The sequence below is a fragment of the Silurus meridionalis genome, chromosome 16 (genome assembly GCF_014805685.1).
Source record: "Silurus meridionalis isolate SWU-2019-XX chromosome 16, ASM1480568v1, whole genome shotgun sequence".
Classification (NCBI taxonomy): Eukaryota; Metazoa; Chordata; class Actinopteri; order Siluriformes; family Siluridae; genus Silurus; species Silurus meridionalis.
The window spans coordinates 14,476,954-14,489,688 of NC_060899.1; the positions used below are offsets into that span (position 1 = coordinate 14,476,954).

General features: G+C 41.9%; 2 protein-coding genes across 4 annotated transcripts in view; one reads left to right on the forward strand and one right to left on the reverse strand.

The window, feature by feature from the left end:
* The window catches only part of zmp:0000001174 (retinoic acid-induced protein 2), a 12,398-nt gene extending 1,475 nt beyond the window's left edge, over positions 1-10,923 (forward strand). Inside the window, exon 2 of the mRNA XM_046869663.1 lies at positions 7,915-10,923. Coding sequence (XP_046725619.1) covers positions 8,008-9,696 — 1,689 coding nt within the window. The 5' untranslated portion in view covers positions 7,915-8,007 and the 3' untranslated portion in view covers positions 9,697-10,923. The remainder of the gene's footprint in view (positions 1-7,914) is intronic.
* LOC124399019 (sex comb on midleg-like protein 2) overlaps positions 5,835-12,735 on the reverse strand; it is a 44,438-nt gene continuing 37,537 nt past the window's right edge. For all 3 annotated transcript variants that reach the window (XM_046869659.1, XM_046869661.1, XM_046869658.1), the window contains exon 16: positions 5,835-5,868. In XM_046869659.1, coding sequence (XP_046725615.1) covers positions 5,850-5,868 — 19 coding nt within the window. In that variant the 3' untranslated portion in view covers positions 5,835-5,849. The remainder of the gene's footprint in view (positions 5,869-12,735) is intronic.

Consider the following 12,735-nt stretch of genomic DNA (forward strand, 5'->3'; position numbering starts at 1 on the left):
ACGCTACTGTATTTTCAGACAGTGACTGGACTGTGTGTGTGTGTATGTCTGTGGGAGGGGGTCATTAATGGGTTAAGCGGTCTCCATGGTGATCACTGACGTCTGGCTGTGTGTGTGTGTGTGTGTGTGTGTGTGTGTGTGTGTGTGTGTAGGAGCTGGAAGGGTTCAGCAGAGGTTGATCGCCGCTTTATTGCCTCATTTGCACGTTTTAAAAACGCATTACTTCATGTTTGTGCTGTACTGCTGTTTTCAGCTTGGAAGCATGTGTATTATTTTTTCTGGATCTCTGTGTGTGTGTGTGTTTGTGTGTGTGTGTGTGTGTGTGTGTGTGCATGTGTATACAGCTAAAAGTAAAAACGAAATTCTTAATTACAATAAGTGGAATCGAACTTTCTAGCCTTTCTAGAGCATTACCGAACAAAAGAAGTTCTGCTTGATGCATTAGAGTCCAGACCTGCTAGTGTAGATACGACACCAGCAACCAAATTTTCACTCTTTCCTTTTTCATTCCTAAATAGGTCCTTAATCAGATTTGCGTCTCAGTTTCTTCCATCACATCAGGCTCGTCGTCTCGTGCGTTCCACCTCAAATAACGGAAGCATGTGACAGGATAAGGAGTATCGCTCACGATGGCACAGAAACACGAAGCCCTCTGGCGTCCTGACGTTTTCATTGCCATGATTTACTCCAGGTAAATACAGAAGAGGCGAGATGAGAAAGCATCAGAGTATACAGAGATAAAGATCCTGGATCCTGGCTTTCCCATTACGGTTGATTGAAGAGCTAAAAGTAGGTGCATCAAGGCTCTGTTGCTCAAGCGATCCATTCCAAAGTAAACCTGGCATGGACTGAGGTGTTTGAGCTCCATGAGAGAGAGAGCGAGAGAGCGAGAGAGAGAGAGATGTTTTCTTCTCTGTAGTCATGCACTGTGGCTTCTGTTGTGTTGTTTTGACATTGCTTGGCACAGCCCTTTTTAGAGAGGAGGAGTAAAATGTGGAAGCTATTACAGTAGAAAGGAGGGGTTGGAATGCGGACCCGTCTTCTCAGCTGGCACTTTAACCTCGCTTAGGCGCCAAAACCCATGCCAGCGTCATCCATCATACAGCCACCTGGGTGCTGGACTCTTGTAGCTCTGATAACTCACCCAGGTCCTCATAAACCACTAGTAATAAGCAGGACACTGTAGGGACCACCAAAAAAAATTGAGAGGATCCTGTAATATGGCCTGACACAAAGCAGAATGGATTAGGTTCCTACACTGTAACAGCACACCCTGAACAGGGTTTCTGCAGGGTCTTAATAAGTCAAAACAATATCTCTAATTAAAAAGTCTACAAAAGTCTCACATTTGCTGTTCTAGATCTTCTCAGTTTAAACAGGACTAAATTTACTGAAGTCCACCTAACACTTTTAATGCTCATTAAAATGCTTTTTTTTTTTTTTTTTTCGTTTTTAGTTCTTTCATTCGCTAGTCCAAATATAATTCACTGTATTACAACTACTAATGATTACAAAATGGTATTGGTGCAAATATCTCTGTAATCGTACCACAGACATAAAACGGTTATAGGGAAGTGCTAATTTAGTGATACCTGGCTTGAAAATGTTTATGTATGGTTAGGATAAGGTCAGTCGCTAACAACGTATTTGTGTGTGCGTTTTTGATGTGTTGATATAAGTCTAAAATTTCATTCTTAATAGTCTTTAAAAGTCTAACATTTGACTCCTTCTTCTTACATTTTTTTTCTTCTTCTGTTATAACTATTAATATGTATACTTGGTGTCTAAGTCATGGCAGTTCCTGGGATCATTTTTTTTTAAAGCAGCTTTAACAAAAAAGCACAAAGTCATGAGGACTTTCCTGTGGTGTAAAAACCATGCGCTGATACTGGAGACTCCTTCCATCCTTTAGACTGTAGAAACTGTAACTACTGTTAGTGCTGAAGGACACAATGGGACAATCAGATTTGCGAACTCCACAGCGATTTAGTGTTCTATTGTGATAGATGGATGTCAGAGGGAAATCATCAATCTAGATCATGTTTAATTATTAAGCACAATATCACAATATTACGTTTTAATTGGATGGACTTATATTTTACTTTGCTACAATAATTATAATACTAGTTTTAGTTAGTTGTTACGCCTATGGATTTCTTGGTTGATTTTGTGCCAGAGGCTTTTATCAATGTATTTTATCGACAACTATTTCCTGTGTCAATTTCATTCTATTAATCCCCCTTCTCAGGCCGCCCTTTGACCCTGTTGTCATAACAGAAGGGTAGCGTTTCTGTGCTGGAGGAGCGTTTAGCAATAACGATAACGGAGTGTAGGGACAGACTGTCTGCTGTCACACTCAGCACTTCCCAGATCACATTACGTCATATTTAATTAAAGACTCGCTCCCTCTGGAGAATATTTAGAACATCTGGTCCTGCAGGTTTCACCAGGAATAAGGGGATGAGTTTTAGAGCGGTTCGGGCAGCAACATTTATTACCTATTTATTATTTAAATAAATAACGAAAAATTTTTCTAACTGTTCATTATTATATTTATTGGTGTAGAACAATTGTTTAAGAAATCGTTCTCAGGACTAATAAGACAGAAAACGACAACTCGTCATGACTTCACCATAACCAGCAACTCCGCTCGAATCATATTTATTTTATTCATTCAACGCCTACCGCATCATCGCGCCCGAGGCACTGATCTGAGATTGTAAATGTGTGATTTCCGAGTTAAGAATTCGAGTCAGGCGGTCTGATTTAAGACCAGCATTAAGACCTGAAGCGTGCAGGGGTCGCATCGAGCCGATTCGAGGTCGGCAAGATCTCAGGCGTGTTGCTTATTAGCATTCTGCTCAGGGAGGCAGAGGCCTGGTTTCATGACGACGCATTTTTTTTTCCCAGCGAGACTGAGAAACACTGCCACTTCTGTTTCCCTGCACTGACTGTGCTGTCACTGTAATCATTAACTCTTTATGCATGTGAATGTGTGTGTGTGTGTGCATGTTTGAGGCCATCTCTGAACATTGGCCTGTGTGTTTGCATTCATTCAGCCTTCATGAACTAACTGGTGTTTTGACTGCAACCTTGCCAAGTTATCAGCACGCTGGCGTAAATCAGCATCCATTCCTGACCTTCTGCTTCAGCACATCCATCTCTCCTTTCAGGCCAGATGCTCTTTTCTCAGGCATATGCATCAGTGTGTGTGTGTGTGTGTGTGTGTGTGTGTGTGTGTGTTTAACCTCACCAGTCTAGCTCCTCTTTTGCAGAAGGCACTCTCAGAGCTTCCATATCTCTCTCTCTCTCTCTCTCTCTCTCTCTCTCTCTCACTCGCAGCCTTGGGCTTTAGTTGAACTGTGTGCAAATTCAAAGCTCCAGCCTTGAGCTCAAGACAAATAGGCCATTCACCGGCCAGATAAGATGCCAACTCTTACAGCGTCAAAACCTGTCCTGTTGCCGCTCATGGGGTCTGAGATGGAAGCGGGATCTCTGGAGGCAGATCGAAGGTTAAGTTCCAAATTGAAATCGCCTCACACCTCCAAACGCTGGTGGTCAGCCATGTAAGCATGCTGGCATTTAAGCTCTCGACTCACTGGAAGACATTCGAGGCCTGGCCTGTTTATTGCCCTATGCTCATGGTAGCATCTGTTTCACGTCTTCAGACATAAAACAACTCGTACGCAAATAATTAATCATAATAAATGTACTTGTTTTTGCCTCAGCAGGAAAACGAGCGGCTCTGCGACCGCATTAATCCCCTCGGTGCATGAAGATTGCATGGTGCATTACATGAGTCATAAGATTCCTGCTGACTCTACGCCTATTATATTTAATGATGCAGTTCCTATCTTTGGATTTTGTACTCTGAATAACTGAATCAAACTTCCTCTTTATATACCACAATTCTCGATTCCGATTGGTCAGCAGGCGCTGAAGGCAAATCAGGTCTATATTAATGATTCTACCCCAATGTTTGCATAAGCGTTTCTATAGCAACTCGGTGGACGTTCCAAATAACCAGATAAAAAAAAATGTATCCACTTTTGGGTCTCCAGGATCAGCTCTTTGTATATTTGTATCTTTTTATCGTGTTGAAAACAAAGTCTCAGTGAGAATACCAGCAAGTTTAGTTGTCCTTGCTATCGAGTGAACTACATTCAGCGGTTTTCCTACCCCGATGGTGGTGCAGAGAGAACCAAAAGCAACACAGCATGGCACACAAGCTCAATGGAGGGCAAAAAAGGAATGCTCTGGACCACAGTGATGTCCAGGAGCTCTGGAAAACAGTTTTATTGTCTTTGCTTTGTAATGGTTAACTTTGTGGAGGTTTGCACTCGCTCAGTGCACACACAAGGACTAGTTGTTGGTTGTTAAAACTAGCTGGTACAATTAGCATTGACGGTGGTGTGGTTTCGTGGTTGTAAGGCAGTATTTGAATTTGTGTGTAAAAATGTTTTATATTTATGTGCGAACCAAATGACTTTCCTACGTACAAGGATAGGAATATCTAACTATTTTTAAGAGCTATCCAGTTTCTTTTTTGTTACTAAGGTTAAGATTAGTGCTTGTTTTTCCCCATGATTAAATCAGTGAAAGGTCCCGATAATGATAAGACAAGTGTGTGTGTTTTCTAAAAGCTAATGCCATATCTAGTTTACAAAAATATAAAACATACTGCTATAAAGAGCAAATATTTATTAATAACCCTTTATCAAGATAATAAATCCCCAAAGATATCGTTGGGCCACTCGCTCAAGACAAAACAAAACACGAAACGATGGTAATGGATGAATGTGGTAAAAGACTACAAAGAGACATACCATAATATACAAGCAAAATATTCTTTATGTTTTTTCCGATACCAGTTGTGCAATAATACAGTTCTTGCTGTAGTCTGTACTCTGTAGTCTGAATTGCGGGAGTCGATTATCTAGTTCCATCCCTCATCCCGCTGTCCTCTCCATCACAGAAACAGTTGGGGGGGGGCACAAAATGGCCGTCCCAGCATGCGGCGTCAAAAATGGATTCATCGGCCTGCCGTTGGCATGACAACAGTCCTGTGGAGGGACCGGAAAATTGTTCCCAAATTGTTACATCTGGTCCAATTTACTTCATCTAAAACGGGGACCAGGCATTTATTTAACATCATCTGGCAGAATGACATCTGTAAGGAAATGTAGAACAATTCGCAGTTTTATTGTGCGAGCACAATCATGATCTGTATGATACGGAATAATTCTGGAAGGATGCCAAGATAAAAGGAACAGATGGCTGGATGGGAGGAGAAAATACACCACAGTGATTAGGATGATTGATGGTTATGTATGTTTTGCACCACAGTGCTGTACATTCTATTCTGATTGGACAGAACGAACATGTTAATATTAACACTCTTGTCATATACGGTGTCATGTCTGACGTAACAGAGACGGTGGACACAGCAAACAAGCCAATCAAGAACAATGAGTTTAATGCGTGTATGGTACTTTAATGCGAAGATTTTTTTAGAAGGAGTCTCCAGTGTCATGGACCAGTTTCATTACATTTTTCCATGGACCACAGGAGGGCCTTGTATATTGTTATGTTAGTATTATATGTATTATATGATGTCATTGTGGAGTTAATAACATATATAATGGAAATGTAACTCACCATAATGCAGAATCAGTGGGGGAACAAGTGTGGGAAATTGGCACAGGCACAAACGGTCATTTAAAAAACAAAACAAAAGGAAAAACACCCTGCAGACCGCAAAAGGAAATGTACAACCCGGGACCGAATGATCCCGTTCCCTGTGCTGGTCCATGGCCTGGTGGATGGGGACCCCCGCATTAAATTCATAGTCACTTAAATAGAAAGAAGCTGGTGAGAAAAGAAGAGTTTTTAGTTGCTTCAAAAAAGTGATATTACATTAAATGTAAATAATATATGATAAAAATCCATTATTTAGTAATGTAATCATTGGCTGCAATGCCTAATTGCTGCAGTAATGTGATGTGATGTAATAGGAAAAGAATCACATTCAGAGCGGTAGCAGTAATTGAGCTTCAGATCGAGCCTCATCACACCACTGTGTCACCGATTATTTTCCTTCAACAGCACAAGCCAAGTGCTTTATTCTTTACATATTCAGCAACACCTGATACTATAATCATTGTTGTTTTGGTTAAGAACATTTGGACTTTGGAGTGTGACATGAAAGAACTGATGGTAAATACCTTTACCCAACATGACCTACAAGTACCTCTGATCAGATCTATTTCCATAATGGCCTCTCTGGCAGCTCAGGGACCTCCCCATCTCGTTTACAGCCATGACAGCTTATGAATGACAGGGATCGCAGCAGTAGTTGACATCTGTTTATGAACTCGATCAAACCGAGAGAATCCTCTATCCCTCCGTTTTCATTTTAACATGATGATCCCAGCTGGAATAGAACATCTCTTTAGGATTAATCATTGGGAAAGCTGGCAGTCCACCTTGGTGCCTTTCCAACTGCGGATGATAATTTATTAGCTTTCCTTCTTTGTTCAGGTTTTATGTCTTAGCCGTTTTGGCAGCACGTCTACCAAATTTTACACCCTACAATGAGATTCATGAGCTGGGTATAGCGCTCGAGACGAGCGTTTGTTTTTACAAAGCTTTAGACAAGCATCTCCGGCTGAGCTATCGATGACGTCATGTTTGCACGAACGGTGTAAGGGCCGAGATTGATGGTAAATTAAAGACAGACTCCTGGGAAGAGACAGCAAGTATAATAAAAAAGTGCACACAAAAGAGCAGAAATCACATACATGGTGAGACTTTAAATGCTGTAGATTGTTTGCGTGAGCTATGGGGTTTCAGGTTTGCGTTTTCGGCTGGCTTCATGGAATTTTGTACATGGCTCGAAAGTAAGCACTTCAGTTTGTAAGTACATTTTCTCCCCAATTTGGCCACCTTCCAGTTCTCAAACACCAGCCAGCTCCAGACTATCTTTGGGAGTGGCTTTCCCTTTAATTCCCATGCATACATTCGTGCATATTGTCCATTCATGAGTGAGGTCATGAGTTTTATTCCACTTATTCACAAACTGTAAGACTCTGCTTTTTAATTGGAAATCATGGTTCTGTAATGAAACATTTCCCTGTTAAGCAACTACTGCCCTGAGCTTGACCTTCTCACCAACGACTTTCCATCATTCCCTTCTCCTCCTCTCACTCTCTTAGCATTTACATCTCTTCCTTTTCTCTCCCTCATCCTCCCTGTCACTTCCTCCTTCTCTCTGTTTGCATCTTTGCCCTTTCCCTCTCCGTGCTTGCCAAATGGAGGTTTACTTTAGAGTGCTGCCAGCATTTTGTGTAATAAACTCCATGCTGTCTGGCTCATAAACAAATAAACCGAGGCTCTCCTAGTTAATTTCATCAAAATCCTCCCTCTTTCCTTCCTCCTAGGCAATTCAAGCCGTTCTGTTCATTGATGCGTTCCTGATCTTTTTTTTAGACTCTCCCTTGGTACAGTGTCTGTGTCCATGTTTCCTCTCTGCTGTGGCAATATCACAATTTTCACAGCTCCTTGAGGCAAGGACACAGATGTTCATGATCTAGAGTGCGAAATTAGTGCTCGGTGATACCTTAATAGATGCAGGGTAAACAATTTTGCCTAGTTAAAAAATGTCTCAGATGTATTTACAGTAAACCTATTTTTAATTGTTTGTGCCTTTTTTTAATCAAAATCTTGGATTTCTAAGGTTGTATTTGAAAATTCTGTAATGTTAAGATATTGTGCCTTGTAATTTGGACCCCTTTAAAGCAGATACATAAAAAGTAAATAAATAAATAAAGTGGTGAATACATTATGTAACAATTCCTTGCTTTGCTAGGTGCTATTCAATGCTATTGTCTAATACTTTTGTTTTTTATTTTACAGGGTTGGTGGCCATCATTTTCTCTGAAATTGCGATGAAGTTTAATGCCTATGGTACCTGAAGGAGGCTGAAATAAAAATAAAAAAAAAGAGGTGATGGAACACCCGTTCAAGGACTCAGTCCCAGGAGACATGGCAAATCCTCAGGACGTCTGCAACAGCTCAGTGGGTGGAGTTGACAGCATTGGCAAACTCGAGAGTGAGACCGGTCCAGTAATCCCCAATGAGACATGGAATGTCAGTTCTCCTACCATCTCAAAGAGGTCTGTCTCTCCTTTGCTGACAATTCAGGCTGCACCTGTTGTTGCCCCCAATACAGAGTCTACTGGAGGAGTTGCTCTTAAAGTGGCAACCACAGTTCTTCAGCCCATCTGCTTGGGCGAGAGTCCAGTTGTGCTACCCATCTTAGCAGGCACAGCAGCTGCTCAAGTTGCGCAGACTGGTACTACGCCTTACCTGATGACCAGCCAAGGCCCCCTGACCCTACCCCTGGTTTTAGAGCAACAGGTGCTGCAGCACTTGAACCCACAGATCCTTCAGCAGACTGCTACTTGCCCAGGACTCTCATTACAGAACCCCCCAGTTGCTCTTGGCCCTCCCCCTTCCCTTGATCAGAAAGGTGTTAGTCCAGTCCTGGACGCAAGTCTGCTGACCCTTCTCCAGAACCCAAATTTCGCGTCCATCTTGCAAGATCTTTTTCCTGGCCAAGGCAATACCTCACCTACTTGCCATCCAACGACTTCTCCACAGACAGACCCTTTCGCAGCTGCTTTTCTCGTCCCTCCACCACTTACACATCCATATAATGCTCCACTTGCCCCACTAGTGCCTCCAGCCACTCTGCTTGTTCCTTATCCAGTTGTTATTCCCTTGCCAGTCCCGTTTCCAATCCCAATCCCAATCCCAGTCCCAGTCTCAACTTGTAAGGATACCAAAGTTGAACCCACAAAACATCTGTGCACTTTAAGTAAGAGCACTCAGACTTCCACTCATGATTTTTGCCCTTCTGTGACGATGCTAAGCAAAGACATGGCAATCCAACAAGCATCTCTTCAGTCTAGTTCATACCCAGTTGCAGCTGATGGGGAGGTGCTAGACTTGTCTGTTAAGACCCCTCGATCTCAACTGCGGCATACTGGCAGTTCACAGGAGATACCATCTTTTCAACAGGACAGTGTACTTGATCTGTCTGTACCCAGTGAAAGAAAAACATGCATCCAGTCATGTAGTGTTTATGGACCACCACCTGGCCGAGAGAGAGCCTGCATCTCTGAAGAGGATGTATGTAATGGAGCTTTGACTCTGGGGGTCTTGCGACCAGTGGATTGCACTCCCAAACTGGACTCCAAACTGCTCAGTGGTTTAGCATCATTGGAGTTCAGCCGGCAGCACAAATGGGTGGTGGATAGTGGCAGCAGTGGTTCTGTCGCCAGTTCAGTACACGACGCGGCTCTTGGGAGTAGTGGCAACATTGAAATCGTTAGCACCTCACAAACAGCTAAGGTCATTGTGTCGGTGAAGGATGCTATGCCTGCGATCTTTTGTGGCAAACTCAAAGGCCTGTCAGGCGTCTCCACAAAGAATTTTTCTATTAAGTGCGATGCCAGTCAAGGGGGTTATGCTGCTCTGCCTAGATCTCAAGGAGAACAGCGTGGAGACCCCAATGACACATTTAAAAAAATTCCCAAAAATCGAGCGATTAAACTGAAGAAGGTCAGCTCCCAGGAGATCCACATTTTACCCTTAAAGAAGCAGCGTCTGGCTGCCTTTCTGCCTAGGAAATAGCAAAGACTCTTCTGTTGATACTCTGCTAGTGTGAGCTAGGGGATGCCTGTGGGATTGAGGCAGAAAGGATGAAATACAGTGCACACTAAAGCCTGAAAGCAGGATGAAGGACATATAGAGAAACTGGGAGTGGGGAAAGCAAGGAAGGAATTAGGGTTTGTTGATGCTAAAGGCATTTCTGGCAGAAACAAGACTTAGACACTCTTTAAACTGTCCAGAAATATTTAGGGCAATGCAAGCCGCCTCTAGATTTGCTCGGCTGGCATTTGATCCATTCATTATAAAGCGCTCAGAGAGATTGTTTAAGTGGCTGAGTTCACAAGAATATACAAGGAGCTGAAAATGACAGACTGCAACACTACTGAACAAATCGCACGCGTGTCCATGTCCAATTCCCCCCCAAACCTGCCTCTCTTCTATGCATTTTGATTTCAGTCTCACATCCCCCATGAATTATTCATGACTTCTTTAATCTGAATGTCCATTAATATGCATCAGCTCAGTTTAGAGATTGTGCCAGCTGCCAGAACGAAATCAGTTTCCTCGTACAAACACGACGTGATACATTTTAATTTGTCTCTGTCTTTTCTGGTTCGTGTCAAACGGAACCCCCGGGTTTCGTTTCGAAAACAAACTTTTGTGAGAACGGATTTTCATATTCACTCGGGTGATGTGTGACCTCAGTGCTTTGCCCCGTTAATCGCTGTATTAATCAGTGGTACAGCTAAGCAGAACATCCGCTTTCAACAAGGGGGGTAGGGCTAGCAGTTAGCACAGTGGGCTAATAACGACTTGCCAAAGCAAAAGGTCTCTATTTCATTAACTTTGATGATCAGCAGAAACGGTTGTCAATGGTAACAAAGCAGTTTTTTTTTTTCATTCCTCCTTTCAAGGGGGATGGTGAGCAGGTGGGGAGAAAAACACACACTGCCCACCCATCTCAATTAGCACAAACTAATCACCAGGGGCTTGCATGTAGCAGAGTAAATGCAAAATGATCTTTGGGTGTGCTTTGTGTGTTTGTTTTTTTTCTTTTTAAAGAGATTTTAGGACTTATCTGAATAGCAGGCTTGCATATATCATTTCAGGCTTAACTGGGGTCGTTATTGCAACATGTCCGCTTCTAAAATTGTACAAGTTGGTTATTGCACCACTGGCTTTTAGTCTTGCTGTACTAAAGCCATCGGGAAAAAAAATGGCAACCAATAAATCAAGTTGTTTGCGTTTCATACTGAACTCCTCCAGTTCCCTGCACAAGATTTCTGCATCCGGCATTGTGCGAGAGAGTGTGTGTGTGTGTGTGTGTGAAACAACTTCAAGCTACTCTCTCACAGTTTAGTGACTGAAGGAGGACAATCGAATTCATTTTTGTCTCCACTCAGGTCCCTACTTGGTTTGATCCATCAATGTGTTATTCGAATGATTTTGAGTGACGTTTGTTTTCTTTTTTTGCTCGTAAAAACCGCGACGTTCTTCCTGTACTGCTCACGTCTGTGATCCTGTTAGCACTTTCTTTCCTTGTCCACTATTTTTATGCGATAACATTAGAGGGGTAACAATTCTATCGATCGTTTCAGTGCTGCAATTATCCACTTTTTTATCACAAAAAAATAGAGGTAGGAAATCAGGATGGTGTATTTGATTCTAACACTCCCATGACCTCAGCTACATCACTCCAGTTCGCGGTCACATGACCGAACATTGTGATGGTGGTTTTTTTGTACACGCCCCTAAATTACAAATGCATTTTCCACTACACAGCAAGTAACACGTTACCGATTGAGCTCCGGTTTGCTGTTTTTTAAATGGTAATTGCATGTGATGATGAGGTTCTGTGCTACTTACAAAAAAACAAAACAATACACTGTGTTAATTCACCCTTTGTGGCCAATCGACATTTACCTCGTGTGCGTTTCCCTCTAACACACACCTTTAACCTCTCAAAGGGCTTTGAATATGACTTGATGCATCGAGTCCGGTCCGAAAGGAAAATCGGGAAACTCTGCCTTAGAACCATTTCTAAAAGTATTCATGGATCTGAAATATGAAGCAGAAAATGAGACGAGGGAGAAGTGTCCCGGCTATTCATTTTCCCACCGAGCTTAAAAGGCTTAGCAGATCTTCAGATTTGGGTCGGAACCGCTCCGATTCACACACAACGCTAATTTAGTCGAAGCCACAGAAACGCCCCAAGGAGCTCGAAAAGCTACTAACTAGACATGACATCAAACAAAAAAAGACTTTGAAGCTGAAGCAGATCCCATTTTCTCCAATTCGCCTCGTAATCTGTAACTCGATATCGTATAATGAGCAACATTTTATACGTTTAAATATAAAAAAATGTATATATAAGTTATATAAGTTAGACGTCAGGTTCTTGAACGCATCATGCGATAATTATGTGCTGCACTGCTTTTTTTTATTCATGTGCATCCAGGGGGAGGATTTGCTCGACCTGGTTTTATGATCTGTACGAAAGAAAAATACGGGGGGAATTAAAAGATGTTTATTATGATTGTGATCTGAATGTTTTTTTTTGTGTTCGAGTGCAAAAATCTGACTTTGTTTAAAAACCCATTCTAGCACAGATCTGGATTCATTTCCCTAAATACAAACATAAAGCGATTAACAATGATGTCATCCCTTGTTTTGATCTGAAACCATGATTTATCACTAAATATTTTTTATGTATTTTTTTTTAGTGAAACTGATATTCGGTCAAAATCAAGCATCAAGTAGCTGTAGATCCGTCACGTGTTCACTGCAACTACGTTGTCGATTTCTTCAAGAAACATGCAGCCGTTGCACAAATACTGTATACTGTTTGTGTGTGTGTGTGTGTGTGTGTGTGTGAGGGGAAAACCCGACTTTACGACTCGTCGTTCCTACTCGAAAGACTGTACACGAGTCCGTAAAATATTCCCTGGGAGATTTTTTTTAACGTGTTTTGTAAAGAAGAAGAAGAAGAAGATGGTCATGTTTTTAAATTATTTATTTATTCTTATTTGTATCATTTAAAATGTGTGTGTGTGTGTGTGT